The sequence below is a fragment of the Osmerus mordax genome, chromosome 23 (assembly GCF_038355195.1).
Source record: "Osmerus mordax isolate fOsmMor3 chromosome 23, fOsmMor3.pri, whole genome shotgun sequence".
NCBI lineage: Eukaryota > Metazoa > Chordata > Actinopteri > Osmeriformes > Osmeridae > Osmerus > Osmerus mordax.
Window position 1 is genome coordinate 6,091,840 of NC_090072.1, and position 22,461 is coordinate 6,114,300.

General features: G+C 49.9%; 1 protein-coding gene across 1 annotated transcript; it reads left to right on the plus strand.

The window, feature by feature from the left end:
• Positions 1-344: 344 nt before the first annotated feature.
• On the plus strand, positions 345-19,270 carry dhx15 (DEAH (Asp-Glu-Ala-His) box helicase 15). Its single transcript, XM_067261389.1, has 14 exons — positions 345-542; positions 1,749-2,073; positions 2,196-2,389; positions 2,639-2,798; positions 3,941-4,159; positions 6,822-6,989; positions 11,619-11,705; positions 12,170-12,319; positions 12,819-12,927; positions 15,296-15,487; positions 16,854-16,976; positions 17,175-17,365; positions 18,218-18,387; positions 18,569-19,270. Exons 1-14 carry the CDS (start codon positions 535-537, stop codon positions 18,684-18,686), a joined length of 2,214 nt encoding a protein of 737 aa, XP_067117490.1. The 5' UTR covers positions 345-534; the 3' UTR covers positions 18,687-19,270.
• The last annotated feature ends 3,191 nt before the right edge of the window (positions 19,271-22,461 follow it).

Genomic DNA, 22,461 nt, shown 5'->3' on the forward strand with positions numbered 1-22,461 from the left:
TGTTATGGTTCCTTTGTTGGCAGTTAAGTGTAACCCTCTACTATGTCAATTTGACAATATTGTGGACACTGGCCATTCATTTGATGTTATACCTGGACAAGAAAAGTCAGCTCTCTTGACATTCATATATTATGACAATGCGTCTGTAAAAATGTTCAATTTTTTTTAAAATCTTCTCATGGACCATATATTATAACCAAATTAGTTTCATCTCTTCTAATATCCCAAATATAAATAACTTTGTGTCGCACACTATATGTTATTCCAATTCAGACCACTTTCGGAGGACTGCCTGTGAAGCCCCGGCAGTAGAGAATTAGTTCTCCTGCGTCTGATCACTCTGATGGCGCATCAACATAGCAAGTCCGCGAACTAGCCCATTGCATAGCTCATAGGGGTTGTAGTGCAGCATTCCTGCGCTAAAACACATGTGCTTGTCATTTAGTTTATGGTCAAGGCTCGACGAACTCTAGTCAAAACTAAATTGCAGCCTCTGTTATATACACGACTGTACACAGTAGCCCAAGGATAACAATGATGAGGTAAGAGCTTCCGGTCACCATTACTGAGCAGCGATATAGGCAAAGCAAGGACTGTATTGACATAATAATACCTTTACTTTGCATTTGAGATTCATTTTTTCAGTAAATTATTTCTAAACTGCATTGGTTGGATATAAGTGATGATTACTCTTCGAATAAAAAGTATGTAGCGGGCTGCAATGCCTGACTACAGCTAGCCAGAGATGGTTAGCCTAGCTTGCAGCCTTGCTATGCAAGTGTGTAGTAGTACAGTAACTGGCTGGCTAGCTGCTGTAGCTCAACGTTTTTTAATGAAATGGTTGTTGCTTATGCAGAAACACTCAGCCATATCAGAGTATACAAGCTGGTCATAGTGGCTGCAGCATATAATTGCCAGTTAGATAGCAACAATGTTCGCGGGTTAGCCCAGGACTCAACACACATGGCTAACGGTGTTTAGCCATCTAAATCAATTATGTTAGCCAAACTAGGCTAGCTAGAGCTAGGGTTTTCACGCTTGGCCCCCTACTAGCTTTTTAGTGTCACTGGCTGACTACATACTGCATCCCCATGATCATGAGTGCATTGTAATATGACAGAAAGGATGCAGTTTAACATCGTTGGCAGTTTAAAGCTTTTTTTGTTACTCATGATGTTAAGCAACTGCTTTACGTTCCTACAGCAATGTGACCTTTGCGTAATGCAACACTCCATTACGGGGTTTTTCTGCAGCGTGAAAGAGGATGTGCAGTAACCTTTTCATGTTATTGGACAGTCACCAACTCACTGTGGTGCAATTTCCAAGTTTGCCTGTAAAGTCGGCTGTGAAGTTATTGGCCTGGAAAATATACCGTGGCTTTGCGATCAACATTTTATATTCAATTTCTGAAACAACTGTAAAGACTAAATGTTCAATAAAAAAAACTAACAATGAAACTACTACTGTTCTCTATATTAGGCTATGTGGAGTCATCTGGATATTTTTTTTTTATAACTTCCAATTTGGGTACAAAATATGTACTGTACACAAGAACAGAAACTACCTTTCTTTTTAAGAAATCTCTTAATTCTGGTCTTCAAGATGAAACGCGTAGGCAAAAGCTGCAATTGGGGCTAGATTTTTGTCCTTTTAAATGGGCTTTAAAACAGCACCACTGTTCCTGCAGTCTACCAGATATGACAGATGAAAGTTGTTCTCACAGTGTACGATGCATGTCTCCATCACAGGCGTGACAGGGACAGAGACCGAGATGACTGGCGCAGGGACAGGGACAGGGACAGGGATCGCGACAGGAACCCCAGGCCCCACGCTGGGGTCCCCCACGCAGGGGTGCCCCTCACCCCAGTGGGGAGTGTCCCGCCGAAGCAGGCCGCCATGCAGCAGCAGACCAACCCCTTCACCAACCTGCCCCACACGCCCCGCTACTACGACATCCTCAGCAAGCGCCTGCAGCTGCCCGTGTGGGAGTACAAGGAGCGCTTCAACCACATCCTGGCCCACAACCAGAGCTTCGTCCTCGTGGGAGAGACGGGTTCCGGGAAGACCACCCAGGTGAGGAAGGAAGAGAGTCGACGACCTTTCCAGAACAACGTCGGCCAAGCGGAGTCATTTGAAGGACCTCGGAGGTTTCTAGGCATGGTATGCCTTGACTACTGTGTGTGTTTCTCCTTCAGATCCCCCAGTGGTGTGTGGACATGGTACGCTCCACCACAGGGCCCAAGAGGGCTGTGGCCTGCACCCAGCCCAGGAGGGTGGCGGCCATGAGCGTGGCCCAGAGGGTGGCAGACGAGATGGACGTCATGCTGGGCCAGGAGGTGGGCTACTCCATCCGCTTTGAAGACTGCAGCTCAGCCAAGACTATGCTGAAGTAAGGCCCAGACTCTCTTCTCACCAAGTACCCACCCACCCTCCATCCCTCTACCAACCCCCTATCCATCCCTCCATCTCTCTACCCAGTCCCACCCCTCCTCCACCCCACTTCCTGTACCCATCCTGCCCCTCCGCCACGTCCTGTCCTTACCTCCGTAGCCTTCTGTGATCAGTGACGCAGCTCATCATCCCCATAAAAGAACAGTGCTTCACCGCTGCATGGCTGTGTTTCCTCCGCCCCGCCCAGGTACATGACCGACGGCATGCTGCTCCGGGAGGCCATGAACGACCCCCTGCTGGAGCGCTACGGCGTCATCATCCTGGACGAGGCTCACGAGCGCACGCTGGCCACCGACATCCTCATGGGCGTCCTCAAGGAGGTGGCGCGACAGAGGCCTGACCTCAAGGTAACCCCCCCCTCCCTCCCTTCTCCAGGCTACCGTGGTACCTCAGGTCTCTCCCTGGCTGCTTGGCTGGGCCTACACACACACAGACACGCACAAACGCACACAAACTCGCACTCCGCCGCGGTGACTACTCCCCCCTCAGCGACAGTGTTTGTGTCACCCACCTTTCCTCCACCCTCTCCTTGACAGTCCGTCCACGGCCAGCAGCTGTGCGTCCGCTGAGGGCGAGGCATGCGGCGCCACTCTTGGCTCAGACACGGCCAGCCCTCTCTGCAGCAGGAGCAGAGCTGGCTCCCTGGGTCAGGCCCGGCCTCAGACAGTCTGCCAGGGATGTGTGTGTGTGTGTGTGTGTGTGTGAGGAGGGGGGGGGGGGGTTGCATGGAGGAGCGCGGACGCTTGGACGCTCTCACTATCTGAGTGAGCCTCATAAAGCAGATGGGTAATGACTAGTTGTTGTCAGAAAGGTTATACACGTGTTCAGGGACTGTTAAATGAGGTCTAGGTTACCGGGAACGATCCCCCCCCCCCTCCCCATCTGAGTCTCACTCGCGTCCCCTTTTCAAATACGAAGTTTAATTTGCCTTGATTAAGAGCAATTATATTGTGTCATGGTGCGTAAAGCGAAATGCCGAGACGCGAGGCTCTAAAATATTTGAGATTGGAGATGAGAAAGGCGCCTCCCCATCAGAATCCCTAATGGGCTTGATGTAATGGCTTCTAGGTCGAGGGGAGGAGGACATTGTGTGCCTAACTTCAGTAGTGATGAGCGTTACAACCTGCTTGGGTCAGGGACTTTGATTTTAATGTCTTGTGATATAGCTACCATCTTGGGTTCTCTCTGTGAGCAACTCAGCTCTTTTTTGAGCCGCGTTCTCCCCCCGGAACATTCTGTCCTGTGAGGCACCAGTGATATTTCGAACCAGACTTGGCCATAGACAGCTATTTCAATGTGCACTTAACTCCCAAGTGTGAAGAGTGGAGCATTAGACTTTTCTACCTTCCCCTCTCAAACGACCAGACTTTCCTCTTCCCTTCATGGCCTGTTTTCTTATCCACTATCTCGCCTGACAATCCCCTGCGTCTTCCTTTCCTCTTTTCATCTTTCTCATCTCCCCCTCTTACCTCATCTTCCCTCTGTCCAGGTCATCGTGATGAGCGCCACCCTGGACGCCGGAAAGTTCCAGGTGTACTTCGACAGCTGCCCCCTGCTGACCATCCCGGGGCGCACGCACCCTGTGGAGATCTTCTACACCCCGGAGCCGGAGAGGGACTACCTGGAGGCCGCCATCCGCACCGTCATCCAGATCCACATGTGTGAGGAGGAGGAGGGAGACATGCTGCTCTTCCTCACCGGACAAGAGGTTAGCCACACGGGCTGGGCGCACGCCCCGCACGCACGAGCACACCTTCCCCGTAGGCCGTCGCTGACACCGCCCTGCAACGCACTCGCTCTGGCCGTCGGTGGTTTTCGACGGCTCTTGTCTGGCCCGTTTGGATGGGACACAATACGTGTAAACGAGAGGAGCCGACCCAAATGGTGTTCTCCTCGCGTATCTCTGAAATTAACGAGCGCCTACCCTCTTTTTGAGTCCCTGACATCCGCCGTGTTGAGAAAAAAAAAAAAAACGAACAAAAAAACACAATCACCCTATCGGAGAATGTTGCAGCCCTGTTCCTGAATGGGTGCTTCCTCAGTCTGCCCTGCCATCTCTTTTCATTAGCACACGTTAGATCAATGGCTGCCTCGTTAGCGGAGGAGCGACGCCACGGAAGGCTGCTGTGTTTGAAGTGGTCTGCTTCCACAACCAGTCATTGATTTTTTGGTTTCGCCGGCTCGTCGACGGGGCTTCGCACGGCCTTCCCCTTTCGAACGCGCGTGCGGGGGGGGGGGGGGGGGGGGACTGTTAGATTTGAGCGTAATGCGGTTGACACTGTTTGGCAGTAGATGCCTCTCCACCACACTATCTCTGCTTGATGATGCTGAACGCTCTGTGCGTCGAGCTGCTCAGGGCGTCGTAGAGCAGAGAGCTCTCCCCTGGCGAATTCATTAACACCCTCCTAATTGGGTTAAAGTAGTTAATGGGAGTTGGGTCTGGGGTGAGATGAGTGTTCAAAGCTTCGCCGCTGCGCGCCCTCGGGCGCTTCTTAACCTATCTGGTCTCCCCCTAAACTTTGATGTTGACTAATGACCGGCATGCAGATCCAAGGGGAGCCGTGAGGTCGGTTGTTGAGTTTTTTTTGGTCAGCTGTAGGATCGTTCAGGCGTGGGACGCACTGCATCCTGAAAGGGTGGGGCTGTTCTTACTTAGAGAAAAAAATTCGATTGACTAAATACAATAAAATAAGTGAATAAACAAAGCACAAACCAAACTACCACAGTAGAGAAAAGCAGAACTTAATGACAGCTGGCTTTCCCTGATAAGTCCGACCAGTTAAGCTCCCCCGTCAGCGGTTAGCATCAGTCTGAGGGGTTGGTCGGGGCGCGTGCTCCACGCAGACCCAGGCCAGTGCTCTGTGGCATCGTGGAGGTGCCTGGCGTGAGCCCCTTGCTCCTGGGGTTGTAGCGAGCGCTGGTGGACAGGTGCCCACGCTGGCCGGCTGCCCTGCTGTGCACGCGCTCCGGTTCTCCTCAGGCACGGGCGCCCAGCTCGCTCCCGAGCTGCCTTGGCAACCGGGTCCGTTTTTTTTTCAGGACAGCTGCTGACTCCAGAGAGTTGATGGGGGTATTAATACACAGGCTAATTTGATCAATCTATTCATATTTACTCAGTTCCATTCAAACTTGTCAACGTGTTGATTACAAGGCTCGTTGCCATCCGTGGGGTTTGACTTTGAGAAGGGGACATGCTCCGATGAACCACAGACTGACTTGGGGATCAATATGACAGATATAGACAGTATTTGCTGTGGTTTAGGGTAACTAATAAAAAATTGTGCCTAGAAAGCAGCCTGTTTTCCAGCTAGTGGCTGTTTGACTCCTTTCTGGCAAGCGGCTTGTCCTCACAAAATCACGAAACAAATGTGAAAACTAGGATGACATGGCAACAAAACAAGGAGAACGTTTTTTAATTCGAGAACCTTCACTCCTTTCATCCAATAGTACTAACTAACCTGTACACCAAAGTATTATTGTGTCGGTATCGGTCCATCGTGTGCCTTTCCAACCAAACATCAGGTGCAATACTCTTTTCCGCCTGAGGGTGGTGCAACTGCATAAGCTGTGAGGCCTCCATGTTGGAGCTGGTGAAACATGGACCATAGATGAGGAAGAGAATGTGATGATGTCGGTTAGGGCCTGTGGTTCAGCATTGACAGCATAGTAATAAGGCTGAGTGTTGAACTGCCTTATTATTTGTTATTTATATTTTTAAACGTCTTGGGTGTTGGAAATCATTGAGTTAGGATGTATGGCTACAGCAACTCTCCCTGCAGATTTAAGTGTGTGTGTGTGTGTGTGAGGCTTCTTAGGAAGCAGTGTTATGGCACTGTGGCATGTTGTCTCATGTCAAGGCTGAGCTGCTTGACTGGGATCCCTGTGTCTGCTGTCGGCTGCTCTTATAGCCGGGCCTGCCAGCCCAATGGCTCTGGAATGTTCAGCTTCACTAAACTGATCTGCCACAACAACCGCTGGTTATGCACCAGCGTGGTATTGCCATTCTCATCATTCCCCCACAATACTGCACTATGGAATAATGAACTGTGTGCGTGCGTGCGTGCGTGTGTGTGTGTGTTCAGCGTGTGCGTCCGTGTTTTTTTGTGACCGCCGCGTCAGAGCCACAGGGAGCTCGCCTGAGCGCACAGCGTTCCCGGTTTCATTTCCTCCATCAGATACAGCGATGGCTAGAACAAGTGTACTGTAGAAGGGAGGACACTATTTCCACGGTCCCCGTTTCCAGCGGTCCCCCCCCCCGTCTCCCAAACCCGGTCCCGTCGTCCCTGTGACATCACATCGCCTGCCGCCCTTCGCCCAGTTCGAACTTATTGCTGCTCTGTTCTGACCAGTGCTACCTCATTTTTTCCTAGGAAATCGACGAGGCCTGCAAGAGGATCAAGAGGGAGGTGGAGGAGCTGGGCTCGGACGCGGGCGACATCAAGATCATCCCCCTGTACTCCACGCTGCCCCCCCAGCAGCAGCAGAGGATCTTCGAGTCCGCCCCGCCCAGGAAGCCCGGCGGCGCCATCGGGAGGAAGGTGAGACTGCGACCTGTGATTGGCTGGCTCCTTGAAGGCAAGGGGTGCCTCTGCAAGTCTTATTCAAAGAGGGGAGGCGGGTGGCGGGCGGGCGGGCGGGGGGAGTTGAGGGGAGTTTGAAGAGTTTGGAACGGAGGGATGGAAGAAGTGGAGAACGGGGAGGCTGAGATGCAAAACACTTGAACGTAGGTGGTGGGAGGATAAGGATGGAGCCGAGAGGGATGGGTAGAATCAAGTTTTTTTTTTTTCCTCTCTCCTCGCTCTCAGCTTTGGTGCAGAACTGACTCACAACATATGCTGCTTTTGTCAGCATGCGATTCCCTGCTCTAAATTATAACTGGGGTATTACTCACACCCTCCAAGCCTTGAGAAGACACCGAAGCTGCAGTCTATTTCATCTCTCCGCTCCTCCACGGGATTCACACACACACACACTCTCTCTCCCAGAACAGTGGCCTCTCGTCTCCTGCCTGGTGGAAGCCCAGAGAGAGACGGCATGCATCCCCCGCGCTCGCCTACCTCCTGCGTTTCTCCCACGGTACACGGCGGGAGACCCCCCAACTGCCCTTTTTCCTCACCGTCGAGGAAGACTTTCCAGAACACGGCTTTTACTCTGCTCCGCTTGCTCCGACAAAGGCCACGTGGTCGAGCGACAGCTGAGCCGGCCAGAGATCTGGCGGGGGGGAATCAGAGCCCATGTTTGCCGGTTACATCTGCAAACATGTGGCCCAACATCTGACAGGTGGTTGATGAATGACTCATCACCACAGCAGACTCCCCACTCTGGGCTGATTTGGCTGTCAGTGGAGCTGTGAGAGGTTATTGATGACTTATTAGGAACAGTGATGTCTGGGAATGTATAATTTGGATTCCGTTGATGATTCCGTTGGAGTTCCACACCCGGCCGGGATAGACAGCCATGGGCGGGGTGAAGCAGTGTTGATGCTTTTGACCATCCAGATAAGGAGCCTTTTTTCCCTTCTCCTGGCTGTTTTCATCCGTTCCAGCCTCGTGTGTGTTTAATCGAGGTCTCACACGAGCCTCGTTTTCATGACTACATGTCGATCCCCAGGACCTCAGCAGTTCAAACACCGTCTACAGCTTCTGTTGGTGCGGTTTCCAAGGTTTGTGGACATTAAAGACGAGCCGTAATTCACATGGATCTGGTGGGGTATTCTTAGGCCTGGAGAAGCTCCTGGAACGGTATTGCAAAGGAGAGACTAGGAGTTGTTTCATTCCAAGGGGGATTGGGAGACTATCAAGAGCCGTGTATATCAACAGCACGGACCCCCTCCCCCCCCACCGTGACGTTGGCGGCGGACGCAGCGTTGTTCGACGGGGGCGTGGCCAGATGTCGGCTCGAGTCCGCGGAGAGGTGGCGAGGGAAACGAAGGCTCACCCACATCTGCCGCCGAGCACACTAATGACCGCATTAAACCACTCTCAATCAACGCTACACGCTTCCCAGTCATCTCCAGTAATCTGAAAGCTACTGATCTCCCATTTTTGAACAGTTTAATGATTCAGAGGCGACGCGTCAATTCACTGTAATTACCAACAAAGACTTTAATCCCCCTGTTTCAATACCACCATTGTCGGGGGTCTTTTGACAAACGGCCCGTGTTTTAGCACCAGGTTAGCTTTCCATCATGCTCACGCGCTCCGGTGTCGGCGCGACGTGCCGTGTCCACGAGGAGCGCGCGGCCGTGGGCCGCGGGATCCGAGGAGCACTCCCTCTCCGCCAGGCTGGAGGAGGGAGCGTGTTCGTCAGAGAGGAGCGCTCCACAGCGGGGCGAGTGAGAGATGGCCCGTGTCAGCCTCACTGTCTGCCCTCCTGCTGCTTAATAACCCAGAAATAACGCCGGGAGATGATGCCCTAATGATATTACTGATGAAAAAGTCGGGATTGCTCAATAGTGCATCAGACAGGACGGAGCCAGCCTGCACTCTTGTGATAGCCCCGGCGTCCATATGCATTCGGAATCAATGCCGTCGATGAGGTCCTCCCGTATGATTGTGGGAAGCAAGAAGGCTACCTTGACACGGGCCGACCCCTGCCATGTGGGGAGGAGCGACTCTGAACCTCTCCCAGCAGTGTGTCCTGCACCGAATGCTGTTTTTCCACCCTGTGATTTGTATCCCCACACACCCACACACACACGCGCACCAAGTGCACAGACTTTGAGGCATGCTGGCTCTTTAGAGACGGTCGGTTGCTTTTTGAAGGGTTTGGAATTAGCCTTATTTCGGCCCCTCCTTTTGTTGCCCATCTCCCCCCCCCAGCATGAATACAGAACAAGATGGTCGCTCCTTCTGACGGCTACATTACAGAAAGGGTCAAGGGCTGAAAGGAGAAGAAAACTCTGGCATTAATAACTGAACAGTCTGCCGTTCTCTCTTGGGAGAGAAATCCTCGCTTTAAAGGTGGGATTTGGAGGCCTCAGAGCCTCCAGCTTCAGATAGATTAAGAAGCAGAGCTACGCTAGATGGAAGGCAAGTGTGTACAGTTGGCTGTGGACGTATATCTGGAAAGACTCACTGAAGTATTCTTATTCAGATGTTTGATATTTAAAATGGTTGATCAGGAGAACGAAAGGAATGGTTCATTGGTTGTTTACTGCTAGCGGACAATAAATGTCTGGGGATTAATCATTCTCGAAACGAAATATTTATGACACGATGATCTTTTTTCCGCAATGGCTCACATACTGCTAACTATCACAGATGCAGGCTGATCTGCCTTGTGCTGCTCGAGTCAAACGAATGGTTTGTTTATTGTAAGCAGAGATTTCAGTGGTGCACTTTTCCACTCCTTTTAAACGTGAGGCCTCTGTTACACGTGAGCTATGACGTTGTAGTGGCGGTTCCCAGTGCGTTGGGTCATGACCTGTCTCACTCCGTCTCAAGTACCAGGACTCGCAACAGAGTCTGGACAGTTTCTCCGGCCAAATGGGTCGCACCGTTACACAACAGCCTCCAGCAGACATTGAGGCTCGCGTGAGACGGCCTCTGATCTGCTCCCCCCCCTCACCCCGGGCTTGAGTAAATGCTGACAAGAGACCGACCCAAAGGGTTGACATGACTCATTTGATTTCGGCGCTCCAATTCAGCTGTCATTTCTCATAGACAGACTTGCTACAGGGGATAATTGTAATAGAAAAGGATCTGGAACTGAGAGACGCACAACTCCAGCGCCTCTCTGCACGGCATCTCTACCAATGCTCAAAAGTCTTATTTTCACCGCCCCCCCCAACTCCAACCTCTCTTCAGAGTTTTTGTCTGTGCCATAATACATTTGAGAGAGAAATATTGCAACTGGTTCTGTTGCTTTGATCAGCCAGCGAACCCCCCTGACAGCTGAGGAGCTTCCACTCTTCCACTCTTAGCTTTAGTAAGCTCTGTATTACTATGGGCTTCCTTGGTCTCATTTTTTGGAGGAGGAAAAAAAACATCACCCCCTTCCCACAGAATAATGTTTCCAAAAATTATACTTTGAAATAAAGGGGAATCATAGAAAATGATGTTCCAAACCTCTTCTTTTCATTTGAAGCAGATGAAAACAAACCCCCAGTGCTCCAGATCGAGTTTCAGAGCTCCGCTTGCTGATAGGCGTTTTTTTTTTTTTCTCAACATAATTGCAGCTATCCACCGAGCTTATTAATTTCAATGCAACTTAGCTCTTATTTTGAGGTGGGTTTTCAAGCACCCCCCTGATTGTCAGTGTGAGTGATTTTAATTTGGTGGGCGCTCGCTCGCGCTACCACATGACGCCTGCACCTCGGGGCGTGTGAATCATCCGCCATGTTTGGCTTTGTTTGTCGAATGCGACAGACTCCGTTTCTCACAAGTAAATATGAATTTTTCCCTCCCCCCGTTTTCTTTCCCTTCCCTCCCACCCTCCCGCCCTCCTAACTTTCCCTTATCTAAAGCCAACAGCTCCAGTCTTTGTCAAGCTATCATCTGGCGACGGAGACACAGACTCGGGAGGACGACCCTGTATTTCAAATGCGGCCCACCCGCGGAAAACCAACTAATACATCAATTAGGTGTTGGCTCTTTGAAGAGCGGTGAGAAAGCCTTTGTGCAGAGAGCGTGTGACGTCTCCGAGACAGGAAGCCCCGCTGCGAGCAGTCAGAGGAACCCCTCTCTGAAGAGTGAGGCGGTAATGCGTTGGGAAGTGACACTCAGCGCCAAGGCGTCTCGCCGTGGCTTGCCGGTGCCACATTGGACCTGATTGCTGCGACTGTCGCGGCGCTCCCCTGTTGGGTGGCATTAGTGGAGCGTCCGCAACCTGCCGCGGGAGAGCTCGCCGCTTCGCCTCAGACCCTGCAGCGTCCGGGGAGAAGGGCTTTCACACTTGGCTCTCTCTCCCCCTGCACTTTTCCCTTCTAGCCCTCTCTTCTTAAGATGACATTGACCCCACGGCTGCCATTGTTGCAATGATTATCACATAGCTTGACCAGCCTTTTTTAATAATTAGCCTGCATGAATTATGGAATCACCGACCCGTCCGTGGACCCGATACGTGCTGGTTGTGAATTCCAGAATCGAGTTCAAGGAATTAAGCGCCGTCCAGCCCTCCCTCCCCATCGAGGCAGCATCTGAAACCAGCTGTTCTCATTTCCTCAGGTTGTGGTGTCGACAAACATCGCCGAGACGTCCCTGACCATCGATGGTGTGGTGTTTGTAATTGATCCTGGATTTGCCAAGCAAAAGGTTAGTTGCCTCCCCCCCGACCTCCCCCAGCCTCCCCCCAGCCTAATCTGCCCTGATCATCTGCTTCTGTAGCCTGAAAATCCCCTGATAAATAGAGGCCCGTGCACCTGACAGCAGCAGAGATGGAGAAGCCCGTTATTTATTCCTCTGACATTTCTCCAGCCCCGGGCCAAGTCATACATGTGGCTCTATCTAAGATGATGTATGTGCCTAGTGTGTGTGTGTGTGCGCGCTCGTTCGCTCTCCTGCCCCTGTGTGTACATGTGTCAATGTTGGATTGTATATTTTTGTGTACACGTGTCAATTTTGAATTGTATATTTTTGTGTACACGTGTCAATGTTGGATTGTATATTTTTTGCGGATGTGGGGGCAGAAAACAATTTGAATAGGATACACGGTGGAGTTGTCTCCATCCCCTCCTGCGTGTCAAACCTTCCCTCCGCTCCCCTCCCCCACCCCCCAGGTGTACAACCCACGTATCCGAGTGGAGTCGCTCCTGGTGACGGCCGTCAGCAAGGCCTCCGCCCAGCAGAGGGCAGGGCGGGCCGGCAGGACAAGGCCAGGGAAGTGCTTCCGCCTCTACACAGAGAAGGCCTACAAGACAGAGATGCAGGTTGGTGACACACAGCCATTTCTTTTGTCGTCGCAAGACTCGTCCTCAGAGAACGCCTGATTCGATCATCGCTGGCTACGTTCAGTCTATGTACTGTATGTGTCAGAGATCTCCGACAGTATGTTACCTCATACATAGTTGAATCAGGACAGCTCCCCCAAGGTAGTCATCTCTGGCTGGGTAGTTTTCCTCTTAGAAATCTCAGTCCTTGGTCTGCCGTCCTCTCTGAAAGCAAGCTTCTTTTCTTTTTATAAAATGCGCCAGCGACAACACCCTGTGACGAATTAACGCGAGGGGGCCGAGTCCTCCACTTTAACAGAGCCCTTCTTCCACGTCACGCCATCGGGGAAAGGGGAAGTTAATAGTCCTTCAAACGGCGGCCTCCCAGCTTTTTCGTTCCCTTCGTCATACAAGCGCACATTGGGAGCAATAATCGGCACCCTGACTAATTCATTGTGATTGCTTTTCCTGGTTTCCCCCTGCCTCCTGTGTGGGACAGGACAACACATACCCTGAGATCCTGAGGTCCAACCTGGGCTCGGTCGTCCTGCAGCTGAAGAAGCTGGGCATCGATGACCTGGTGCATTTTGACTTCATGGACCCACCTGGTGAGCACACTTTCTTGTCGTGACAACGGCCTTTCCCGTGGCGAGGCACGACTGAGGCTTGATTATCCACAATTAAGTCCTGATTACATATTGTGTGTTACTGTATTAGTTCTTAGATTGTCCCGAAAACCAGTTGTGAAGTCTTAATTTTTCTCTCCCACAGTTTAAAGTTTAAGGAAAAATCAGGTGGTATCTTCAACTTCAAAAACGCTAGTGAGAAAAACACATTTTGTATCGTGTGACTCCTGTTTAGACTTTTTGTGTAACCGCTACTTGTTGGGACCAGTTTGTGTCTATCCTCTGTGGGAGGATATACTGTGGTGTTCCAAGTCATGGGGAGTAGATTGCGGTCGGTCAGTCGATGGGTATTTGGGCTGCAGTTTCACAAGCAAGCACTCCCTATTCCCTGTTGATGCGCACTGGCCTGGACCACAGCCAAAAACACTAGCGCCTTGTCTCATACCAATGTCACGCTCAAGAGACACCGGACCGTTGCACTTCCCAGCGTCCCTGGCCAGTTCTGCATTTGTTCCTGCTTTCCTCCAAAAGACACCCTCATCTCCATTCATAGCCCCAACCCCACACACACGCACACTACTCTCTCTTACCCCCTCCTCCATACACACCCTCCTCCTCCTCTCTTGCTTCATAGCCCTAACCCACACCCTCCTCCTCCTCTCTTGCTTCATAGCCCTAACCCACACCCTCCCTCTCCTTCTCTCTATTGCTTCATAGCCCTACCCCCCCCCCCCCCACACACACACACACACACACACACACAATCCTTCCTCTTAACCCCACACACACTCTCCTCCTCCTCTCTCTTAACCCCCCCCCCTCCACACACCCTCCTCCTCTCACTGTAATACAGTTTTCATCTCACCTCCAAGATTAAACCCATCTCTCCCCATCCGCCACGGCAAACGCCATTTTGTGAGTGAAATTGGTTACATCAATAGCCCCGGTATCACCTCGGCTATCGCCTTCTCTTTATATTCTGTCAGTTAAACGTGCCCAACCTCTTATTTCTCAAGACCTTGCCGGTTCTTACCCGCTGCTGTATGTCTCTTGGACGCACCGGTGGAGCCCCCTACACGCCCCTGGTTGACCACTCAAGCCCCATTTTATTTAGTCCAGCTGGGAATGGGGAACGAAAATTATGACACAATTCATCTGTTCTGAAACATCCTTCTGGAACAGGTGAAAGTGGACCTGAACCAGAACCATGTTCTAGCTCCTTACTGGCCCAGTAACAAGCCCCTGTAGCACAGGTAGAGCTGGGACTGGGGCCCACGCAAACTTCTCTGTTCCTTCTCTGTAGGTGGATGTCAAACCATGTGTGTGTGTTCAGGTTCTGCTGGACTCCTGACTGGAGCGGGTCATGTTCGCTAAAGCTTTCAGCCTGGGTCACCCTCATATCTGGGTTGTTGTGGAGCTGGTGGATGCCCACTTTGTACGTGACGAAAAAGGGCATTTCAATGTTTGCTTTTTCTAAGGTGTAGAAAAGATCGACGTTCAGAATCCTAATGTATTATAGTGTTGCCCATCGTAACTGCTGGTCCATTTTCCTCTACGCGTTTTCCTCTCTGCTCAGTAAGAGCAGAAGTGGTGTTGTGAAGCGCTCTTCCATCAAAACACAACAAGAACCCCCTAGACAGTCAGTAGCCATTTACAGCTGAAAGCAGGCGAGGAGGGATTCATTTGCCTGGTGACATTTGCAGAGTCGTACATTTCAAAGCCAATCGGCGTTTATTTACCTTTAGCCTTTAGTCCCATTGATTTGGCCCTTTGTTAATATATCGGCTTCTCATGCGGAGGCGCTCTGTGGTTCTGTTTTGATGAGGTGTGTTGTGTATAGATTGCATTTTCCCAACACTGGTTCATCATGGTAGGAGAACATAAAATCGTATTTTCAACGCGTCCATTGCCACTGTAAGCAATGCAGTTAGCTCTCACTTGATGTAAAAGTAGTTTGATGGCCCAAATCAATATTTGTTCATCAGAAGAAAGTACCTCCCTGCATTTTGAAATGGGATTTTTCACTTAAACTCTTTTGGAGAAATGAAAGCGAACGCGATCCTGAGCTGAAGAGGGAGCTAATTTTCAGTTAACATGCAACTAGTCATCAGGCTTCAGTTCGCCTGAGCCAAAGGTCAATAATTGCATCTAGAGGAGAATTTCTTTTTTTACCACGGCTAAAGCCCCGTGTTGATGCATTAAGTGAAGGGTTCCCCTGTAATTGCATTAGAGTTGTTTTGAATCGCTAGAGCGGAGAATGAAAAATGAGCCCCCCACCCACATCAGTGTGACTAAGTTCTGTCCGGGGTAACTGGCCATCAACCACTAACCTCCCCCCCCCCCCTTCCAGCCCCAGAGACCCTGATGCGAGCGCTGGAGCTTCTCAACTACCTGGCGGCTCTGAACGACGATGGCGACCTGACCGAGCTGGGCTCCATGATGGCCGAGTTCCCCCTGGACCCCCAGCTGGCCAAGATGGTGATCGCCAGCTGCGAGTTCAACTGCTCCAACGAGATCCTGTCCATCACCGCCATGCTGTCAGGTAACACCCAGACCAGGAGACAGGGCCTCACACCTCTCCCTCAGGTCATTAGCACTCAGCTCCAGGTCTCAGAAACAAAACAACATAGTTTATAGATGCCTTGCTAAATAATCCAACATTACTCATTTATTCAAATGTTTTAGCATTATTATAAAAAATGGAGACCGTGGAGTACTCGAGCTCTGTCGATTAACAGACAGTGTTCATCTCTAATGGTGTTGGTGGATGAAACCTTTGCGTTGGACAACCGTGACAGTCAGGTTGGGATAGAACTGACATCCAGCAGTTAGCTCAACAAACATCTCGATGATGTAGCACACAATCATAATGGATGCCCAGTAACATTTGATCTCGTGTTTGACGGTTAGTCAGGCGGGGCCTTGACCATGGTGACGTAGAGGGGGAGGGAGAGAGAGAGAGATGGGGAGGGAGGAACTGGTGCTGTCGGTTGATATTTGTCAGGCAGTGGAAAAAGTGTGTCTCCACTAAATGAATCGGTTGATATTGTGAGCAGCCCCAATGTGCTGCCGCAGTAATTGCACTTTAGGCTTGCCAAAGCAGAATGCTGCTCATTGAGATGAATCAGATGCCTCAGTAGGGGAGGGGGGGGGGGGTCGGTTTGGGATGGGGGGGGGGGGGGGGGGGGGGGTTGAATGTAACTAGCTGGTGGGACACGGTGTGCATTAATAACAAGTGTGTTAGGGAATACACTTTCTGCTGAGTTCATTACAGAGTCAGCAACACAAAAAAGAAAAACGCACGGCGTCTTAAGCAACCAACCGTGGGGCTCGATAAACACTCAACCCTTGTCCGTTAAGCCCACAATCGAGCGTGTTTTGACGCTGGGCGGCTGGGAGCGAGGTGCGGGTGGGCGGCCGGGGGAAATGTTTGATGGAAGCCTTTTGATGAAAGTGCTTTCCACACAGATGCCGGATTGCACTCGGGTGCCTATCGACAGGCTTAGACACTCGTTCTTTTGGTCTCTCTCTTCGCCGCCTGTTAAAAAGCTTTTCAGCGAGACACAGGATAGCCTAATTGCCACCCGTATTTGCTGCACAGAGACCGTGTTTTGTCTGAATGGTCTCAAAGCGCCCCGCTTCCTTCTGTCCTCCGGTCTAACTTTCTAGCAGCAATCTGGTCATACCGGCTCAAGTGAGTTGACTATAGCTTACTCCCCCAGAAAAGCTGCCAGACCCAAGGCTGGAGAAAGCCACCTGTCTCTCCTCCTCGCCCCCTCCACCAACACACACCCTGGCCCCCTCTGTGTTCAGGCCTCTCTGACCTGGGGGGCCTTGTAGCTCTGTGTGGTACAGCTGGACTCATCCCTGTGGGTGGCTGCGTTGGGGCCCACACCAACCCTGTTTAGTCCCACAGTGCTTCGTCCGCCCCACGGAGGCTAGGAAGGCGGCCGACGAGTCCAAGATGAAGTTTGCCCACGTCGACGGGGACCACCTGACCCTCCTCAACGTCTACCACGCCTTCAAACAGAGTAAGCACCCCCTCCCGCCGTCCCCAGGTGGCCTTGTGATGCATGTTACAGACCAGCTTCCATAGGTCCCCCAAATCAACGCCATTCTGTCATGTTTCTTCATCGTGTACCGTGTCTTTAGCCTTTATTCTTCTTTCTGGGTGACGTTGATGCCCCTAACCTCCATCTTCCCCGCACCCCCCCCCCCCCCCCCCCCAGACCAAGAGTCCACTCAGTGGTGCTTCGACAACTTTGTCAACTACCGCTCTCTGATGTCGGCCGACAACGTGCGCCAGCAGCTGTCCCGCATCATGGAGCGCTTCGACCTGCCTCGCCGCAGCACCGACTTCACCAGCAGAGACTATTACCTCAACATCCGCCGGGCTCTCACCACAGGGTTCTTCATGCAGGTTAGCACCCCCCCCTAGCCCCCACTCCCCAAACTGATACTAAGTAACCGGTCATTATTTTTATTCACTCAGTGAGTTTCAATTCTTGTTCGTTTAGAGGTTCTCTTAAAAGAAATGCACACCGTCACGTACAAAATGAACAGAACACACACATCAACGTTAGAATATCTACGTAATGGATAGCCTCATTTTAAAGTCACAATCTCGTAAAACACACAACAAGAAATCAAGTCAATATATTTATTTATTTCTTTTGCCCGCTCGGGGGAAAATAAATGGCATTTTGCGGGAGTCCATTTCCGAGGGGGGTTACCTGAAACAAGCAACCTGACAAGTTGAATTAGGGCATTAATATGTAAATATTTGTCAACATTAACCTTTTTCACAGAGAAATAATGTGGGTCTCATGTTCCACTTCTGTGGCGGTTTAAGCTTATGTCTTTATTTGGCTAAGCCTTTATTGAGACTGATTGCCCTGGTTAATCACCACAGCCGTGACACGCATATCTAAATAGGAACACAAGTGAAGAAGCCGTACCTTCCTCTCAACTTAATGTTTCTAGCAGTTTCCAACTCATTAGGGCCAGGCCAGCAGTCCTTGCTCTGAAGACCCATTGTTATGTCATCCAAGGCCTTCTGTCTTTTGCAGGCTACATCTGATCAGATGGGTCTTTCTTGTCTTGGGGTTTATTCCCATACATTTGAATTATAAATGACATTTTCTTACCATCTACTGTGCACCGTGTTGTCGGGGCGAGGGTTAGGTTATGTGGGAGGTGTTTTGTGAAGCTAGATGAATCGCAGGTGTAGCTCTGTCAGCTTTCTGTGTGTGTGTATGTGTGTGTGGAGCAGGTGGCCCATCTGGAGCGTACCGGACACTACCTGACTGTGAAGGACAACCAGGTGGTTCAGCTGCATCCCTCCACCGTGCTGGACCACAAGCCTGAGTGGGTGCTCTACAACGAGTTTGTGCTCACCACCAAGAACTACACCCGCACCTGCACCAGCATCAACCCGGAGTGGTAAGCTGTCCCCATCATCTGCCGTCCGGTTCCTGTGTGGGGGGGGGGGGTTCTATGGCATCTGATCAGTGTCGGTTCCAAACATGGGTGAATGTGAAAAAGAAATCCTTTTCTGAACGAACATGCACACACTGACAAATTGTCACAGCGTAAACTAACCCGGTGTGTTGTGTGGTGGCAGGCTGTTGAAGATCGCCCCCCAGTACTACAACCTGGGGAACTTCCCTCAGTGTGAATCCAGAAGGCAGCTGGAGCGCATCGCGGCTAAACTCTCAAGCAAGGAACACTCTCAGTACTGAGCGGACACTCGTTGGAACAACTGTCATCCTTATTATTTATACAAAGTGGATTGGACCTCTTTTCAACAATCGTTTGAAATGTGTATTTTGTTTCATTGTCCATATTATATCATACTTTAGTTTGTTTTGTATTCATGTTTTGAATCACCTGTCATTTTTTAAACAAATAGTTGCGTCTAATGCTAAACAAGTTGGAAGGAGGGGAAAAATGATCGCCTAGTCCATTGACCATGTAAAGCATGACCATACATCTGAATGTCAGCATTACTCTCATGACTTGTGAATTATTTCAGATGAACTTACTGTAGATGGACACAGCCTGTGTAGATTTAGTAAACCAGGAAAAGGACTTGTGGAGTGAAGGACGGGTTATGCCAGTCTTGATGGTCTCGTCCAGCTTCTGAGGGTGTGTGTGTGGGGGGGGGGGTCCTGGATTGTTAAATATTTTTTGTTGTGTTTATGGTACTTGGAGAGAGAGGTTGGTTTATCGAGGATCCAACTGTAGGGAAAAGCATTGTAACAGAGTCCTGGTTCAGTTTCCTGGAGGCACAGTGGAATTACCTGAATAAAGAGTCTGACTTTCATATAAAGAACTTGTTCATGTTCACTACATGGATCCATGCTTAATAGAATAGTATTCCACACAAAACAAAGCAATCACTTTAACTCAGTGAAATACCTTATATACCTAATATCTTGTTATTTTATTTATTTATTTTGTGTTGCTGCAAGTTATTTGGAAAAGGTACTGGTTAATCTGTGTGGTCTGTCCAGTAGAAGTGAACCCCAGCAAGCAATAGACACCAGACAACACTATCTGTTTCAACCCTGCCCTCATACATGAAGGTTGAAGCACCCTGTTGATGACAAATCTTAAAACAATGCCCCCAAGTGAATCGTTCAGTTTACTAACCAGTTGGGTGCCACCGTGTCCTTCAAAAGTTCCTCAAGTTTGGTAACTTTGTCCACAAGATTAAACTTTACTCTGCAGATATCAGATTGTACAACTAGGCAGTGCTCTGAAAGTTGGATGAACCCTGAAGGAAGTTTCTAGAAGAGCTCCCCCACTCATTCCATGGGTCAGCAGCCCAAATCAGTCCGACTCTGTGAAGCGGAGCGTGGAGCAAAGGAAGTTTGGACTGTAGGACCCCTGAGGACGGCCGTTGAAGAGGAGGTCCCCCAGGCGCAGGTCGGCCCGGGTCCCCAGCTACGGCATCCCAACTGGGGGAGCATGCAGGGTTCCTCCAGCCCTGCAGGCTCCCTAGGGGCTTTTTTTGTGGTGGCTGATTCACAGCATGTGTCCATGATTGGGTTGGCTGGGGTTTGGCGACTTCTCTAAAATCTGTTATTCAGTGTTAAAACCCACTGACAGTTATAGGAAGTGTGGTTGTTCACAATCCCTTAGTGGATTCTGTTTTAAAATAGTCTGTAGCTGGAGGCAGTATTTCTAAGATGTAATGCTTATTTTCTAACGGTGCTTCATGTTCGCTGGGTGAATTATTTTGCATTATCTCCCCAGTGACATTGTTACTGTTCAGGTACAAAGATTCTCACAATTATTTGAATTTACACAAAACAGCTTCTCCTGTAATGTGTAAATCTCTAGAACTGAAACAGTTGCATGAGCTATATATAGTGAATGTTTATGTAACCATGGGAAAAACATAGTTCATCATGGTGCCTCAGGAGGTTTCTATTCTGCCGCTGTATAGTTTGGAGGTGGCGGAGGATTCCAGAACACACTGAGACACACGGGAAAGAGACGACGGCTTCAAAAGCGCCCCGAGTCAGCACGTGCCCCCTCTTTGCAATTTTCAAAGGCACATCACTACGAGAGGTGGGGCAGTTAAAGTGTTTTTAGAGTCAGAAGTACGAAGGAGAGAAAGAGAGGAGGGAAAAGCTGCTGGCAGTAGTATTACAGGATCATATGAAATCTGGGCTACAGCTCATTCACTATGCGGGGACATGAGGGTATCCTTGTTTTGAACTGCTTAGATTGTTGGGGAGCCATTTTTACTGCAGAAGCCTTTCGATGGCACATAAATCTAAATGTATCCATGAAATTGTGCCGGAGAGAATAGCTTTCATAACTGAAGCCAATAGAAATCCCATTAGGTTGAGCTGATCAGGAAATTATATGGAATTGATCCTAGGGTAAGGGCATTTTTCATGCTCAATATTTCCCATTGATCCACTCCACGTAATTACAAAAGAAAATCTGTATTTTTTAAAGTTACATTTTATTAGCAAGTGGATAATGGCACACAGTAAAAGCATGACATGTTTACCCATATTTATGTTTTGTTTAGCCCAATCCTCAAAGTAGACTCAGTTTCCCACAAGGTCCTGTGCTGTTACTAAAAGGCAAAAGAATAGTTATATGGCAATGGATGTCAATGATTCTTCTTCAAGTTGAAGTGAAGGCTGCTTTGTTTTGAGGCAGGTATGCAGACAGCCTCCTGTGGGGTTGAGCTGAGATCAGGATTGTGAAGAGGGCTTGATGGTCCAGGTCATCACTGCCATAACCTCCATCAGGGGAAAATTCAGGAGCCATTCCCCATTTTTGCTGATCTAACCATCTTTTCTTAGTTAACGACAATACTTTATTTTTATCATAAATCATGGAAACCACAGTATTTCGGGAAAACAACAGGCCTGAGGGCTGTACCAGGAACTGACAGGAGTGTGAATTGGCAGTTTGTATCGTAAACGGCTCTTATTTTCAAGACACCTGCGGCGAGCAGGAAGTAGGCTTCCTTTTCCCGACGGTGGGAGGGGAAGTTCATTGCTGAACGCCTCAGCGTTTCGTAGACCCCTCTACCCAGGAAGCCCCTGACCATCCTGCACCAGCCCTCCCCGATCGCAACCCAGACAGGTGTCTTATCTTCACGCAGCACAAGCGCAGCCAATCTCGCAGGAAGATGGTGCCTGGAATGTGACAAATCCATCTGTCCTGGTTTGAATTTGTATGCTAATTTGAAGTAATAGCCCCTCTGGTGACAGTGCAATGGAACAATTCAATCACACCATCTCTGACAGTTGCTAGCCAGTCTTTTCTGTGATATGGTATATGCATGAACCAAAGGGTTATGTTTGATGGATGGACCATAGGGGGTGGTGATTTGAAGACTGCATGTCTAAAATAGTGTACCAGAATTAATCCCCCCCCCCTCCACAACTGAAAGCAAGAATCTGTGCAGGAATAAGCAAAACGGCACACATGCGGAAAAAAACGATGTTTGCTTCAATTTAACTTTGTCCACACACTGTGATTGATAGGTGAGGCCCCTGACCTGCCACCTTGAGCAACGGTGTCATCTCATTTGTGTGTGTATGCGTTATGGAAATGTACCCACACTGAAAAGATCAACACGTAATTGTTACGTTGTCACTTGGAATAATCTGCCTGTCGATTTGATTCCCTGGACAGCTTGGATTTGTTTTACTCAAGGAGACCATGGGAAATCGTATGAGATCACAGACAGGGGGGGGGGGGGGTGGTGCTGGAGCATTGGGGGGCCAGAGGTGGGGGAACATGTCGTAGACCCAGGAGAAGGAGGAATTCTCCCATTTATTTAGCTAAATCAGGCTTGTGACGCTTGTGATGTGTCCTTTTGCTGTTGGCCTTCCTCTGGTGCATGGTGTTTCACAATCTTTAATTTAATCTACAGTGGAGGACAGATTATAGTTGATAAGGTGGGAGAGATAAGAGTTGGAGCCTTCTCTGTGCGTCATGACCTCCCTGTTTCTGCGTCCGGGCCCCCAGATCTGAGAA